The sequence below is a fragment of the Parambassis ranga genome, chromosome 12, assembly GCF_900634625.1.
Source record: "Parambassis ranga chromosome 12, fParRan2.1, whole genome shotgun sequence".
Taxonomy (NCBI): domain Eukaryota; kingdom Metazoa; phylum Chordata; class Actinopteri; family Ambassidae; genus Parambassis; species Parambassis ranga.
Genome location: NC_041032.1, coordinates 10,656,712 through 10,674,848, shown reverse-complemented (window position 1 = coordinate 10,674,848; position 18,137 = coordinate 10,656,712). Strand labels below are relative to the sequence as shown.

The 18,137-nt window shown below is 40.0% G+C and overlaps 1 protein-coding gene across 1 annotated transcript in view; it reads left to right on the top strand.

Moving 5' to 3' along the window:
* The window catches only part of astn2 (astrotactin 2), a 201,545-nt gene that overhangs the window by 47,019 nt on the left and 136,389 nt on the right, over positions 1–18,137 (top strand). The window contains exon 3 of the mRNA XM_028418196.1: positions 10,204–10,627. Within this exon, the coding sequence (XP_028273997.1) occupies positions 10,204–10,627 (424 nt within the window). The remainder of the gene's footprint in view (positions 1–10,203; positions 10,628–18,137) is intronic.

The following is an 18,137-nucleotide window of genomic DNA, read 5'->3' as shown; positions in this document are numbered from 1 at the left end:
GCAAAACAGGCATGTTGATGTGACCAGGAGAGAAATAGCCTCAAACACCTACAGAAAATGTATGTGTTACAGATGTAGTTTGTTTGGTCATTGTCATTGTTTCAAATTAAATTTGTACTAACACCTTTTTTTCCCCACACACAAACTTGCAGTGCATTATCTCACCTTCAATTTTTGCCATCTTGGCTTCTTAAATGGCTTCTGTTGTTGCTGAAGCAGGAGCTTCATGGTCAGAACCTTCAGGCATCTGGCATCTGGATATAGCATGAACTGGTTTTAGCAGTTTGGTACAAGTGACATTGTGTCCTTGATAGTGCACACGTAGTGTAGCATTTGGAAAATCCCCTGAAAGTGGTGCAGTTGTTTGTGCCAGCTCTGAGTACTCTCACGTTGTGTGCAAATGCTTTGCATGGAGTATAGGCTTTTTAAATTGTGTAGACTATTACGTACTGTGCAGGTATGTCCCTTTTTTGCATGATGAGTCAAGATCATTCACCTCTTTTAGAATTCTAACAGTTGTGCTACATCCACCATTTCATCCATTTTCTGAGCCACTCTTTTTGCACAAGGCTGCAAGAGGCTGGAGCCAATCACAGCAACCTCTGGGTTAAAAAAAAACAAATAAAAAAAAATGTGTGTATAGCCTTGACAGATCACCGTTTTTTGACATACATTCAACAAAAAAAACTGGGACTGTATTTGAAGTAAAGCTTAGATTACACTAAAGCATTATAAATTATAGGATCTAATTAATAACAAGGTGTTCGTGTGTGTGTGTGTGTGTGTGTGAGGGTGCGCATACATGCTATATTGTACATGGACTGTGTATCTATTTAGTTTAGACACAACATTCCCAGACACTGTGCACAGACATACTGATGTCTGCCACTAGATTTTCTTGCCTTCCCTCTTTCTAACACACACACACAGTAGTGCACACTTTAAAGAAACAAGTAATGGAGCACTTGTTTGCCTGGGCAAGTGTCTTGACCAAAGCAAATTAATTCTCTTCACATTTCTGGTAGTAGTGCAGGTAAAAGAGGGAGGATGATATTTATAGTTTACCTTTTGGAGAGACAAAACTCAAGTGGCTGCATCCCCCCACCCATCTTGTGTTTTCCCCTTTTCTTCTGCCCATTCACTCACCTTCTCTCTCTCTCTCACTCTCTCTATCTTGTTCTGTCTGTTCTGTTGCCCGGGTAACAGTTACTGATGGAGACTAGGAGTTTGGGGAACAAAAGGAAAGTCTGGTGCTGGAGGAAGAGGATTATTGAATAACCTTTTTCATGTTTGTGCTCCAGACTGCTAGTGTAGATGCATTTGTGGTAAGATTGCATCAAGGCAATGTGGAGATATGTAATTGGTTGTGTATGTATACATGTAGAGATTGTGATGGCACTTAAAATATTTACATTTGACATTTGTTTTATTTGGAACATCATGCCTCTGTGAGGACAACCCAAACCATATGTTTAAATCTCTGAAAGAATTGATGCATTCATGGATCCTAGGCAATAAATAAAGACAGACAAACCTCTCACAATGTCACCCGTAGGTGTCCTGAAGAGCAGTTTCGAAGTTTAGAAGGATTTAGAAACTCATTGCTGAAAACTATGCTCTTTCATTGTACGATTCTTTCCACATTAATAGAGCGTCTCGGAGATATTTACTGTTGGAAATCAAACCATCCTCACTGCATATCTCATTAACCTCTGAGGACTCTAAAGATAACAGCACCATGCCTCCTACCTTAGGCTTAAGCTGCTCATCTCTTCATCTGCTTCTGTATCTCACTATTGATTTCCTCCAATTCTCGCTCCTCTTTTAATGGCCCCCGTGAAGCACAGTGATTAAAGTCTCATGGAAATTTCTCATTAATATATATTTGAACTACTTGTTTTCCCTGTCTTTAGTGCTAATGATAGCAGATGTGTTTTGCTAGCAGCCATTAATGACTCAAGCACCAATTGGGAACATCTGTGCTATTTGAATTGGGCTTGGAAGTGTTATTCAGACCTTTTGATATCTATTAGCAGTTTCAAGGCAATCACAATTCATTTCATGTTTTCAATAGTGGATGGCATCTCTACTTCTATCGCCTCCCCCACAACTAAATTGAAAGACGACCACGTTCCCTACAGAGTCCCATGTGTTAACGCCAGGCCTAAGTTAAAACAAGTGTCAAAATGAACACTTTATATAATGTGAAATATCTTTTGTGGCGCTGCCATTGAACTGAGAAGACATGAGCTGTGAAATATGGAGCAAGGGGGAGAAATCAGGGATAAGGGGTGTGAGTGAAAAGCAGAAGGAAGGAGGAAAGTGAGTTTTGATTGCATCTGGCACGAACGGACAAAGCCTACCTTCCCCTTCAGCTGCTGGCGCTCGCTGACAGGTCTACTCTTACAAGCTGTTGTGGTAACACTTGGCCAACAGCTGCAGATACAAATAAAGGCCTCACTTCAAGCTAAATGACAGAGAATATAACAAGGGCTGAGGCCCCAGCTGCCTTTGATAGAAGAACATGGGCAAAAGCACACCAACGCAAAAAAAACACCTAGCAACACATAGCTCCATCGCACCCGCCAGCTTTAAAGGCACAAATATTTCTTTCTCTAGCAGAGAGCAAAGTCATTCATTTGACAGATTTACTTTTGTGCTTATTCTGTATTCGGTTAAATACTACACAACTGTGCCTGACAGCAACATGAAATGAACAAACTTGAGTGTATGCCTTGAAATATATATATATATATATATATATATATATATATATATCTGTCCCTCCAAGTAAAATGTGGAAACAAAAATGAGTATGATCACTGCTATTTTCCTACATGCTGCTCTTTACAAGTATGTGCCATTGTGTGCACTCTGAAAGCAAAATCTATTCTCAGCCTTTGCTTTTTTTCCCCTCAATCAAAGTCACCCCAAGGGCCTCATTGTCCAGGCCCTCTTACTGTCTTGTTATCAACAACTGTAGTAACCCAGTATTGGCCCCTTGTGACACCACTGCAAATATTGGCATTACCTTTCTAATCACATTTCCTTCTCTGAAATGTCACAGAGGGAGGGCATGTGTGCTCGCGGTAGGTTTGCGCTGACTAAATGTGAAGATATCATTTATCTCTTATAAAAGTAAATGAAAGAGCCATAATGTGGTGTGGTTGGGTGGGGTAGTGCTCGGGCATGGGGGGCATCGCAGTCTCTTCTTTTCCAGCAGTATTAATTTGCCACAGTAATGAGCAAGCAGTGGTGCATGGTCATCAGGCAATTATATTTGGTTACCATGCAAACAGTGAGCATCACAGGATGTCATTATACTGAGAAGTATACCCCGGCTCCATTACAGTGGTGGTGAAATGCTAGCTATTATCTAAATGCAAAGCTTTTTTTTTTGTAAAATGCAAAATTATTTTCCTCGGGGGATAAAATATGTCATCAATTTTTACCCCCACTAGGTCCATATTTCTTTCATTATTTCATTTTTACCAGTTGTTTTGATGTGTAATTATATTGAATATAAATTAGATTAGTTCACTCGCAGGTAAAGGTCCGGAATATATGCACTTAGGAGAGTCAGTATTTTGTGGGACGTTGTTGTTGGACTGCGCAGGTTGGGTGACAACCTTTCCAGTGATGCAAACCCATTCCTCACCTTATCTTATCGTCATGAACTTGCAAACAACTGCAAAGACCTCTCTCAGTAGGATGGCCAGGCTTAGTCAGCGAGAGCGGGTGAGAAGTTCAGAAATCTGAAAGAGGCTCAAAGTATACCTGCTGCCTTCTCGCATTTAGGAGGATGCCACCTGGGTGCTTCCCTTCATTGGTCTACCCAGGCGCAGCCACCTGGGCAGAGGCCCCAGGGCCACCACAGGACTCACTGGAGGGATTATATCAAACTGGCCTGAGAACTCCTGCAGGTGGCCATTCGGGAGGAACTGGAGAAAAGTGCTTGAGGCAGGGAGGCCTGGATCTCTGTTATATCTTACTAAACAGTTTGTATAATGAACATTTACATAATTGTGGAATTCTTTATGCTTATGTCAATTGTAGTTTATTTTAAAAGGCTAATTTATGCATCTACAAGTCTCACATTTTATAATTTTGAATTTAAGTTGCAATACTGCGCATACTGTTGGTATTCAGTCTTTTATATTGAGCAATACTTGCCACCATAAAATGCTTTAGTCTATGTTAGGCAGGTCTCAATGTGGAAGATAATGTATTTTCTGCAACCGCAAAAATATCTTTGCTCTGCAAACATATAAATAACTTTCACTGCAGAACTGAGATGTAATTTTCTTTGTAATCTACTGTAATGTATGGATGCAGTCTTCATCCCTTAGTATAGGTCCTGGGTTTAGAGACCCTGAAACTGACTTATTGTTCATTTGGCTGAGAGAGGAAAGTGGTGGGTGTAGGCCACTGGCTAAAGCAGGAAAAAAGCCTGGGAGAGTGCTATTGGGTGGGCGGGAGCAGTACAGTGGCAAATCAGCCCTAATTCTGTGTTATAATTCACAAAGCTATGGCTCAAGGCAGCATTATCTGCCCTGAAATCTTTTCCCTCTGTGTAATGGTGCATTGTGGCTTGTAGAAGGGGAGGTGGAGTAATGAAAGGATTGGACTTAAGACGATGTAAAAGTGGATGGGGAGAGAATGACGGAAACATGTATTAGATTCCACGGCGAGAGGGATGGAATGGAAAGGTCGACCCGGTGCTTTCCAGTTAAGCAGCAGGATATTTTAATTCAGTTTTCAATCACAGTGTAATCAGATTTTATGATTAGGTAGGGGTTTTTGGTCAGTGTAATTTCTCTAGTGATTTACATAGCTTGGGTTGTGAAAATGATTTTCAGTTACTTCAGAATCACTTTCATCAGGAGCAACTTTACCTTACCAATAAAGTGGGCCTATTCAAATTATAACAACAGAGCAAACCTGAGAGACCACACACACACACACACACACACTACACAATGCATACATATGCAGTGAGGACGGAGAAATGACCCAAGTGTAGTTTGTAGTTATTGCCTACATTAGACTCGCCGCCTGTCTGAGTGGGTGAGTTAGTCGTTGAATTAATGAATGAGGAAATGACACAGCTGTTTCCTGCTTTAATATTCCATTAATGGACATTTGCACAACATCATTTCCCATCCTACTAAGTTAAAAACAAGTTCAAGAACAGCTAATAGTAGTCTGGCTAAGCTGTATCTGATTAAGCATCCAAGACCAGACTTTTTTCTCCAGGCACTCAGGTATGGACCGGCACACTTTCTCCAAGGTGAATTGGTAGAGTGGAAATATTAACCAGGGAGCCAAGTCCTGTCATTCATGCTGTGACTTGTAGTTGGACAGAGAGAATGGAGAGCAGATGCTCGGGCACATGCCATTTTAACTTCCTGCTGCGACGGAGGGATATGAGAAACAGATACACCGCTTAGAAGGGAGGGAATGTAAGAGAGTGTAGGAGGTAGACCAGTAAAAAATAGTGACAGAATGTTGACAGAATTAGAGGGAGAGGATGTTGTTTTGCCTTGAAGGTCAGTATATGGCCTGTGTTTATGTGCATTTGGCTTTGCTAGCTGTCATGAGTTCCAATTCGTTTTTGCACATCATGTCCTCTGAGCTAATGCATACATGTCAGCTGTTTTTTTATGTGATTGACTGACTGTCTCTTCAGCGTGTGAGCACTGATGTTCTCTTTAAAGAATACATTAAAAATTGCTGCAGTCCACTCTTCCTTCGGAGCAGGAGGTGGATGGCTTCTGGGGTTCAGTAAGCCACTGCCTCCACTGTGCACAGATGGTGGCTAAACCACAGAGCATGTGTTGGATGTGTTGGATCCGAGTCATGTTGTCTCACTGCATAAAGAAGCTTATTAGGATCATAAGGGAGTTACTGTTGTCAAATGCATAGAAAAGTCTAAATTTTACTCATCCTGAGGCTCTTGGAGTTATTGAACCAAGGGCAAAGAGTGGATCAATGAAGCTGATCATTAAACTTTCGAGCTGTTAAAGAGTTTGATGTGGTTTCAGGAGTGTCTTCATCAATAATGTGCAATTTCTGTGTTTGCTACTTTCCAAACACGTAACACAATCTGCTGGTCATATCAACCAAATATATCAGGTAAGCAATATATTGTTCAGGCTCTAACTTTAATGCAAAATGTCTGGGCGAAGAGGAATGACTCATTGTGAGAATCAGAGCTGTATGAATTTTACACAGTTTAGATAAGACAGCAAATAAATAAGACAGAAACATCTACACAACTATATCTAGCCTGATGTAAATATATGTACTGTAGTACAATGTGTCAGGTAACCTAATAGGAATTTCTCATATAATAATACACAATAAAAGTAAATTTCATGTTGTTCTATTTATATATATATATATATATAAGCGTAAGCTAAGCCTGAACAGGAAATGACACTGGCACTGAAATAGCTTATGCAAATAACCTTTAGCAACAATCCACCACCGCTTTTTTATCGCTCTAATAAAAGACAGCTGAAATTAAACATGCCTGGATTGTATGTCTTATAAAGCTTCACACAACCTCGACTGTATATATCGTCGGGTCTTTCATTAGCATACTTTGAGGACTGTACAGTTAGTTTGAGTTAAATATTTTTAATTTGTATTCGCCTCAATCAAGCCTTATGATCAAGGTTAATTAGGTTTTGGATTGGGGCTTCTAACCCTGTGACTCGTTGCAGTTTGAAGTAGTCATATTGTTTACAACTAAATACTAAAGTGTTATTATGGCAACTTTCAAACGAGCTCAATTTGACAGCTGTGTCTGTCCTCTTCATTATGCAGGTTATTAACTCTAATGGTGAAACCTGTGTAATGTTTAAATCTGAGTAATTCTCTGGTATTAAGTTTAGAAAAAAGTAGGCTCACAAAATGTTTAATTATTCATTTCTGGTGTTTGTACCCATATCTCATTCAATCTGAAAATGAATAAGGATGAGAGGTAAGTGAGAAGGGATGAGACGCTGGTAAAGCGTCCGGCTTGGCAGCACGACCTGAGAGGAAGCAGGCAATATGATCTAGTAGCCAGAAGAGAGGAAAGGGAAACGAGGAATGGGAGGTGGTAAAGCAGCAGAGACTACAGCAAAAGGACTAATGGCATGCTAATGGCAGAGGACACAGAGAGAAAAATACAAGTCAAAAGAGGAAAAAAAACACACAAAGAGTAATTTAGATGGCAACTGAGACCATTATGGGGAAAAAGGAATGCAAAGTCAGGGAAATAATCATGGACTGCAGTAAACCTATACTACGAAAAAGAGTGGAATTATGGGGCTTCCAGCCGCTCTCCTCCACATGAAGTCACTTAGGACTGAAGCAGCAGGGATTTGTAGGGTCTGCAGATGAACAGAAAACCCATTTTCCCTCATGGCTACATCTGCCACTGTGAATTTATATGGCTGTTGTACTGAAGAGTGGAAGAAAGATGTGATCAAACATGAAGGGGAATGGAGACTGAGAGACACACGGTAATCATGGGGGAGACGGAACAAAAAGTGAGAACGCTGGGCAGAGGAGAATGCTGAGAGATGATATGGGGATGGAAATTTGAGTAATGAGAAAAATGAGTAATAGGAAAGTAGAAAAGGTACATGAAACATGCCCTTTAAAAGGCACTGATGTAACAGAAATATATAAAGGTAAAAGCTGACATGTGGTACATATTTAGATTTTTAGCAGAATAATTTCAAAGCTGTTAGACTCCTGTAATTTTACTCCCATACTAAAGCTGCATCATTAAGATTTTAAATGTCAATGAGTAAATGTAAAAGGTGCAGTTAGTTTTTATGTCTTGACAAATGGACACTTGCTACTTTCCAGTCAAGAATCAAGAGGCAACCTCCAGGGTCAGAAATGAAGCCCATGCGGAAGTGTTGAAAACTGCACTTCACCCTGCAGCCTCTAGGGGCTGGCTCCAAAATCAAGTCAATCCCTAAAGACTTCCATGTTAAAATGGCCCACTTACAGCAAAATTAACCATAAACATGTTTACAGATCCTGATCTCAATGGGTTTTATTTGGTTAAATAAAGGTTACAGCCCGGTACAAAAATCTGGTTTTGGTTATGTTAAATTTAATGCGTCGTTATGGGTGTGGCTGCTTTGAGTGACAGGTGAGTCCTGGCTGACGGCACGAGCTGCCTGCTTCTGTGACTGCCTGCTTCACTTCTTTACCTGCTTTTGGAGTTTAGGCAGACTGTGACGTGGCCAATAGGGCGACACAATAGGGCATAATAATAAAGCCTACAGCTTTGCATTACACCTCATTGCAGGGCATTGTTCCACTATTGTTATGTATTATTATTGTTGTTGTTGTTGTTGAACACTACCATTTTTCAAGTGGCTTACAATTATGCAATGTCAGTCCATTAATGCTCTGTTCCAAAAAATAAAAGTAGAAGTGCAGGCTGAGGTGAGTTTGTGAGGCTGCATTTCTGCACAGCTGCCATCCTGTTGGAGATTAATGTACAAGTTAGTCCGTAGCACTAGTCCTCTCTGGGCCGCCTTACCTCTCAGCATTGATTTATGGACACCCAGCAGTACATGAGTTATAATTTGAAAGGGGTTTGTTTTTCTTCATGAAGATGGAATTTTAAATGTTGTGATGAATGAACCCTTGTGGTTTTTATTTATTATTCTGTCCTGATATACTTTGTGCTCGTGTCTCCTTAGTGAGTGTGTGTGTGTGTGCATCAGCATGTGCATATGTGTGCCCCCTTCCTCTGTGACAGGTTGTGCATGCATCTGTGCGTGCATGCATATAATTTTGCATATATAGCCACACCATTATATATGCACTTGCATAAAAGTGCTGACAGCAAGTTTTCTCTCTATGACATTATAATATATATATATATATATATATCGCCCCTTAGGTAGCCATGTCTCGCTGAATCCAATACTACATCTCACCTATTGGATTGCCATTGTGAAAAATAAAAAAAAATACACCGAACCCTCCCGCCCCCTTCTTTCCACCGTCCCAGCAGTGCATATAGATTTACTTTAGCATCTAACCACAACATGTATGGAAGAGTGTTTGATGTTTCTGTGATGGTCAGATATTGAGTGAACCACAGAGAAATGTGATGCTCCTTGGTGGATTTACAGGGTGCCATAGTAAGGGCTTAGGGAAGAAAGAGAGAGCCAAACAGGCTAACAACCCCTGTGCATTGGTGTGTGTGACACACTCAGAAGACAGGAGTCCAGATTCAGTACTGCTGCTGAGAAATTATTTCTGCCTGACTGCTGTCTGTCTGCGTTGGTGAGACTTTCACATTAGAAATGGAGACAATAGCAGGGGTAGCTACACGGTGTAATAAACTAAATTCATCTTTTGCAAACCTTATGAGGGTTTAGTTTATGATGCTGTTGCCATATCTCAAATTCAATATTGTTTATATGCAGACAATAATAATTGAAATAATCTCTAGACACTCCGTGTCCATTTGTGTATGTGGGTGTGTATTCTGCTTTATGAATGCCTGCAGAAAATTGTATTAAAGTGCTGATTTTAAACACTAAAATCAACAGTGTACTGTACAGTAATTGGCTGTGCTCTCATATGTGTCTCTGTGTCCTTCCTATCTTCTAATTACTTGCTAATGTCATCAGTGCTACGGGGCTCTGCTGCTTTCATTCTTCTTTTTCTCTTTTCCTGAAAAAGTCCACAAACACTTTTGATCTTCATCAGCTTCCTTTGTCCCATAAAGGCTAATGATATGATGATAACAAACAGTTATATAACAGCACAATGTAACTGTTACTCCTCACCCAGCATGTTGCACATTTGTGAACTAGTGCCATTTCTCTATGATGATGATCTTAAGTCATTACGTTTCCCTTCTTTATATAATTCATATAATTGAGTTTTCTTAACCAGTGCACTTGGACTGTAGTTTGGGCACTAATGTGCTGCTCCCTGTCAAAACACAGTTAGCAGCCATGCATTGCTTATGAAACTCTTACATGAAGGTGCTGATTACCAGGCCTCTTTTAATAGCTGACAAATGCTGCTAATTGGCATTCAAATATTATAAAAATGGCAGTGAATCGAGTTTGTGCTTGGTAATTGTTAGTAGTCCTATTATTTTACAGTGTGTACAGAGACCGTCCATGTGTACTTGTACTCACATTCTGTTTATTTTTTTTTACCCAGGGAGGCCTCATTGCACTGCTCCTCCTCATCCTCCTATTCACCCTCGTCCTGTATACCCGCCACCGATGGTGCAAGCGTCGCCGCATACCCCAGAAGAGCGCCAGCACCGAGGCCACCCATGAGATCCACTACATCCCCTCTGTTTTGCTGGGTCCGCAGGGCCGTGACAGCTACCGGGGTCCGCGCGGCACCCACCAACACGGCAGCTCGGTCATAGGAATGCCCATTCGTGAGACCCCGATTCTTGATGACTATGACTGCGATGAGGAAGACGCAGGTGGGCACTCGCTTAACTCCACTCCCAACCAGCTCCACAACAAGCTGAATGATGGGAAGGTCCTGGATGACTATGGGGTTGGAATCGGAGGACATGCGGACATGATGTGCAAGGAGGATGACGTGAAGCATAATTTTGAAAAACGAGGTGAGCTGTTTTTCTATAAAAAAAAAACTTTCCTTAGAAATAAATTAGAATTATGGAAATATGAGCACTGTGTGTGTAAAATTGAGATTAATTATATGATAGCTGTGAGATTAACTGCATGATGCTCGTTCTGTTATGAGCAGCATACCAAAAAAAAAATGTGACGTGAAATCTGTTGTGCTAAGCTGTGCTGCTTGTTTATACAGCCATGGTGGCTCTCAGTATCAATGTCCTCAGATGGCCCAGTCTGGACAGTTTATTTTGGCTCAGGCCAGCCCACCCGTGTGCTTGATAGCACGGCAAGTACTGCTTATGTTTGAGTTTTTGTAAAAATGACATAATTATTTCACATTAGAAAAATAAGTGTTCAGTGGAGTGAAACCACATCATGGCATATACACCGCTCCCTCTTTAGTTGGCATAGCCATCGACTCTTTAAGTGAAGCACTAATGCAATGCAGTAATTTAATGTACTGCGGCACATAAGGTCAAGTGACAGGGAGCACTGGTGTGGGCAATTAGATGTTCAGGTATGTCGGTGGGCAGCCTGTTGACCTGTGCTAAACATAGTCAAGAGTTTCCACTTTAAAACACCTTTCCATTAGAAACAAAAGATTGTCTTCCTCTAAATCTTTTATTCTCGGGCTATGTTGAAGCATTTGTTGACATCACATTCTGTCTGAGTGGTGCGGTGCCCCTCTGCCAAGTGTGACTTTAATAATTGAAAGGTGCAGTCTGAGTTGGAGGGTGTCTTGGTTATTCATGTCATGCTGAATTATGCATAAAGTTTGTGGAAATGCCCCCTTGATCCTGTAGTATTTATCACTTTACACAACTGTATTTACACCAGTATTGTAAGGCTGGATCTGCATGCTTAAAGAGAATAATTCTTTGTCTATGACCTATTGATTCAGTGTGTATAAAGGTCCTGGCATTTTCAGTAGCGAAGCTTCTGCTCCTCAAATCATCTGCATACTGTGAATGATCTCTAATGATGATGTGGGTGACTTCCCTTTAGGATCACATTCTTTTCTGTTTCACTTTACAACGTCCTTGGATTTAACATATTCACCACAGGGACAAGTAGCATGGCTAATCAGCACAATTCATGCACCTGCCCTGCCCACGCTGACCTTAATTAACCAGCTGACAAAGAAGAAATGTGTTGTGGTCTCTTCCCTTATAATTAGGACATTTCTTTTTATTTCTTCCATTGTCCACCTCTCACCCACCTACATGTTAACCCTCTCAGTCTTTATTATTATTTTACTGTACAAACGGTCCTGTGTCAATGAAATCTGCTCTCTTAATTATGATATCCCCACATATTCACAACTGGAAACACAAAACGCTGGGATTAGACGCAAGGGATCAGAAATTAGAGCAAAGGGTAGAAAGGTCAAACCTCCTACACCCCCTCGTGTGTGTGTGTGTGTGTGTGTGTGTATGCTACTAAGAAGCAATAATCTAACTATGTTGCAGCATGTGTAACATGAAATTACGGGATAAAATATAAAATGTAACCCTCATGTGGGGACTGCCCCGTTGTAATGAATATTTATGTAGCAAATAATGAAATAATTACATTATGTCATTTAAAGTGTGCGTTAACCTGTGACAGGGAGGTAGAAGTGCAGGTCAGTCACAATTGGATCCTGACTAATTATGACTCCATGTCAGGGATAATTAATAATTCTGAGTAAGTGATGAACTTAATGTGCACAACAGCTCTATCAATTAAGATGTTCATATCAGCCCTGCTGTTACATGAGACTGCAGCCCAGATAAATCAGAGGGAGGAACAGCTGGAAGCAACAAACAAAATGTCAGCGGTGCAAAACCGAGGTATTCAATATTAAAGACACATGATAAATGCTTTTTAACATTTTTGGCTCTTTTTAGTGTATTCAAATGAAAATAATAACTGTAATTAAAAGAATGAAATGAGTCATATGAAAGTTAACAAAAGTCATCTTGAAGAGAGAATTAAATCTGCACTCGACTAAGAAGGTACTGGCATTATAAAAGTGAGGTGAAAGTGTTGGTATATAGTATAATAAATATTTTGCCAATTTTATGCATTGTAGGCCATATGAAGTCCAATAAAGGTATTACACCACATTGATAAAATGTTCAAATGTTCCGAAAGCTAGCACACAAATCCCAATTTATTGTAATTCCTCTGCCCTCCCATCTGTGCTCAGCATAAAGCAGCAACATTTGAATACAGGGGTGATAAAATCCTGTTCCTCCTATTCTCTGCTGCCTGGCATCCCAAAAGTCTCCAAACAGCAGTCATCCTGTTATCTGTCCTTGCTGACAGGTAACCCCATTCAGCTGAACTCAATAGTATTTTCCTCAGGGATTATGATTGTGGCTCACAGGGTTGTGCATGGCATTAGCTTTTGTTACACAGACAACCAAACAAATGAGGGCTGTCACTTTCATTATTCAGCGGGACTCCCACAGCTTCGGGGGAAGGCACTGGGCAGCATGGACAGTCTAAATCATCTAAGAAAATCAGCATGCTGAACATCATATTCTGAGACCCGTGCTGAGGGACCAGTTACCAGTATCAAACCACCTACTGTAACCTGAACATATCACACGACTCCACCCCAGTTTAAACTGTGCAGAGGGATGACTCTGTACCTATAATCATAACCAGTCTTCATCTGGCAGTTCAAATGCTGGAGTTATAATCCAGTTGAATTGTGCTCATAAACTATTGATTATCTATACATATGTAATAATGAGACTGTCTGAGACCCTAATATGGGAGGCTTTTGGTATACTGTTTTGCCTTTTATGTTGTGGAGCCACAGTGGCAGGAACCAGAGTTAATGGCGGAGGAGATAGACCGGTAATGCTGCTAATGCATCGTTCTGGATGGTCAACAGCATCCTTCCCCTAGGATGAAATGGCCGTAGGCCACAGGCTTGATGTGTCTGTCTGGAGGACAAAAAAACAATAAGATTAACTGTGCTTCATTATTGTTCACCATAAAAAGCATGATTTCTTCTTATTTGTGTCCTTTTGTGACCAACATCCTGTTGATACACGTCACTACAGTGAGCAGTACAATGCGTTCAGCCTCCGGACTTCATCCATGACAATTCTACTCTCTTTCCCTCTTCTGATAGTTGTTTGGTTTCCATTTATTTATAGGAAGTGATGGAGACAGCAGAATTCAGGGTGACATTATCCTCTGACTGGATGTGCTAACTGAAGGAAGACAATCAACTTAAAACTGTATACAATAACTTCAGCATAATATGGACAGAAGGTCACTGCTGTTAGTCATACTTTCAATGAAGTCATTAAAAAAACGGTAGAATATGTAATGAAGTAGTTCTCTCACTTAGGTGGGACATAATCATAATCGCAGGCTGGATTACATTCAGAGGAAATGTAATATTTGGAATGAATGAAGCATCACATTTATAAAGCGCATTACCATTGCCAGGAGGCGGTTAGGGGTGGATTATAGCCATACAAATGACACAATTCTTATTCCAGAGACTGCTTACAGAGGTCAACACAAGCACTTAGTTAAGGGATTTTGCTTTCAATTAAACATGTGCCTTAATTTACTTTTTCCTTACTTTACCCAAGTGCTGCAGGTGCTTACAGGTACAATGTGTAGTTGTTCTTACCCACATATCGACCCATTGTCTTCCACTAGCTTTATTTTATTAGATTCAATGTACCTTACACAGAGAGTAGAACAACACAGAAACTATCCTGCAGTGATTTGTTGGATAAAATAGAAATGTCTGTCTAAAATGTCTTTACTTATGTCATTATAATAAAAACATTTACTTGTATTTATAGCATATTACATATATAAAGTGGCTAATTTTCTAATTATGGTGATAGAAAACAATCAAGCTGCATTTAATATTCTTTTTTTAAGGTGCTTTTTATTAACAGCAAGTCATTTATTGGCATAACTACAACATGTGGTGATGAATAAAACCTCCCAGCTAGATTATATCTAATATGAAGCAACTAATAATAGTAAAGGTCTGTATTATTATTATTTTTTCCATGCAGCTCCCACGTTAATAAATAATGACTGCTGTTGAAAGCACAAGGGTTAAACAAATAAATTAACTTCCTCGTGCAACTAATTCCTCTCAGTGAAATTATGTTGTTTGTAAAAACTGTTGGATGCAATTACTTGGTATTTATTTTATACTGTAAACACGGATAAGCCTTTGGCAACACGTAACCCACTGAGAATCTGCTGAAAGATACTTTGATAGAACAACTTTGAGGAAAGTGAACGTGTAACTTTCTATTGCTTAAAAATAGACAAAGGAAGAAACATACAGTTTGACAAAGATCCCTAGCTGCTACAGTGAAGTTTTAAATTCTGCCTCCCCCCTACCTTCCTCCCTTCCTCCCTCTCTCCCTCCCTCCCATGGAGCCAGTTTACACAAGCTTAAAAGCACATTCCCTCCTGACTCCATGAAGAGAGAATCTGCATGTTGTTTGTTTTCTTTTTCCCATTTTTTTTATTTGACAAAATCACAGCGGAGGGAACAATTTAACAAATCATAAAAAACTTTAAAACAGCTGTATTCATCGGATAAAACAACCTAACGGAGTAATTACTATTTATCGGCCATTTTTTTTTTTCCACGTCTCCCTCAGTGCCCTGAAGAAAGTGAAGGTCATTGCAGGGATGATTCATCCAGTGTCCCTGCAGACATAACTGTGCAGAGACAGTCTGCATCATTGTAGATTTACAACAGCAATTATATCCTGTTTATTCTTAAAATCCTTCACAATAGTAGGTTTATTCGCTTGATAGAAATTGAGAGGCATCCAAGAAAAATAAAAAGTATTGTCATCCACAAGACTAGTGTCATTACCAAGCTTATTAAGTGTTTACTGTGCCTTAATTGAACTCCAGCCTGGAGAGTAATAATCCAGTGTCAAGCTTCAGATCGCTAATGTGACATCATTGATGAGAAATGGCTGCCAGCTTGGCACACTCAAGCTAGCTCAGGGTAATGTTTTGATTAATACTGAATCGGGCTTGTCATCCATGATAAATAGATGGGAGTTAATTACAAAGACTTCAACATTCAGCCTTTTGCCCCCGTACACACAGAAAGCAGGAAAAGCTAAGATTGATGTGATGATTCAAACACACACATGTGAGGCATATGTGGCGTGTGTAGGCAAACATCATTGCACAATTAAGATGAAGCACTAGATGCTAAGACTTTGTTTTTTTTTGTGCAGTACAACATACAATTGTCATCATTCTTGGCCACTGCGGTGTGTAAAAAGTCCATCAATCACACCCATCCTACAGTTTCTAGTGCGTTGTGCTTGTCAGAATAAGCTGTGATGAGCAGACCCTCTACAGCACAGCAGCCGGGTAGTTGATGAGATCATTTAGAGAGCAAAATAAATAAATAAAAGCAGAACTAGCAGTTGGTAAGTCCAGGCATAGTAACGCATTGAGAAATAAAGGTTTAGTAATTTGGTTCAATGTGAGGCTTTTGTCACAGAGACACAGGAAAAAAAAACAAGCTGTAGAAATGGGTTCATAAGCACCAAGGCCAGGCCAGATCAATACATCTGGGTCGATGGCGTGCCAACTCATGAGCCATCTTTATGAGGTTCTTTTGAAATGCGGTTTGGCTGGTCACCCGCACGCAATGCTCGATATATCCCTCAACGTTTCTGTACTCCCAGTGTTTTCAGAGACTCTCAGTTCATTAACGTTATTATGCTACTTATTCAGACTGTTCTCTTAGACAGTGCCTTTGAAGGTTTAATTGCGATTGGTATTTAGAGAAGAAAACCAAAGGAGAAAAAGGCAGTAAAATGCCTCGTAAAAAAAATAAGCACCAGGACGCTGCGCTTCAACTCTTAAATAATTTAGCGTGTCTCCTTAATCATAACTCAAACAGAGGAAATGAACAGCAATCACTGCCCTCACAAGTGAAAATTAAATTCTGATTTTTACTCAAAGATCTAAAAAACGATAAACTAACCCTCAGATGACTTCACAGGGGCTAAGTTATGCCAGTGTGAAATCCCAAAAAGTTTTTTCAGTACAATAAATCCTGTTTAAAATATGAACTTTTCTTTGAACCAACAGACAAAAGAATCTGTTTTGAGCGTATTCAGGAGGGAATCCAGACCTGCAGCTGTTCTCCTCAGTCGGCCCTTTGGTCAATAAGCAATTGTAAAAAAAAAAATATATATATATATATATATATATATATATATATATATATATATATATATATATATTGTTGCTTGCGGCGTATTAAATTAACTGGATTGTTTCTGGGTGTGATGAATTGTCTTGGGGTGTGATAAATTGGCACCCTATCATAATTATATTTGCATAATGTCTTTTCTGCTTCATTTCCGTTCCTACATGTGCCGGAAATTTCTCAGTAACACTCTAGTTGAGCTCTGGTAATAAACCTTAATATTTTATAGTGTTGTCTTTATAGCGTGTCAATAGTTCAAGGAGCAATTTTTTAACTTGATATGATTTTTGTGTCTTTTATGTCATGCTACTTCACAGTTTGGAATACTGGGTACATGTTGTAGCACAGCAGAGCAGCACGCTCCTCGGCAAGGCTCTGCTACAAAATATGTGTAATTAGAATGATGATTTTTGGGTGAGGTCTGACTCTGTCACTGCACTAGACTCCTGAGTGGCATCAAAGTACATGTTGAAATGATAATAATCGCAGTGTCACCAGCACACCCTGTGCTTTTCAACAGTAGGCTGCACCTTAGCCCCACACACACACACACACACACACACAAACACACACACACACACACACACACACTGATCGCTGCAATCTCAGTAATTATGCACCCATGCAGGTGACAGCCGTGGCCAAGCTGTGCATCTGTCCTTTTCTCAAAAAGCACTTTTTTTTACCCCCAAATTTGGCTGAAATTCAAGTTCACTTGATGAACATTCATGGTGACACTAGTCTTGGGTGCCCACTAACAAAGTGTCATAATAATACTGTATTGATTTTCTGTGTTGAAGTTTCAAAATTTGTAGCTCAAGTCGAATCAAATTTATTAATAAATTGCTAGATTGTAAATCAAAAAATCGACTCGAGGGGCTTGTTAACTTCCTTCACCGCACACATACTGTATATGAGTCTTGCCTGTGTGAATATAAACTGGTTGGAGGAGAGAATTCAGCCTTGAGGCTGTTAAAAGAGTAGTGAGGTCACTGTGGCTTGTTGTTAGATTTCTTAGATGAAACATAAAATGTGGTCAATGGTGCCTTCTGTAGAGTGGAGGAAGTAGAAAATTAGTGAGAAACTGAAACAATTTGACATTTTGAACCATGTTCTACTGTGTTTTTTTAATAAGAAATCTTGTTTTTCACCATTAATTTATCATCCCAGCCTCCTGCTCCACTTCAGCAGAACATTGCTTACAGGCGGTACAGTAGGTGTTTCCAGGTGTTCCTTGCCTGGAATAGGCTGCACGCCACTGTGGC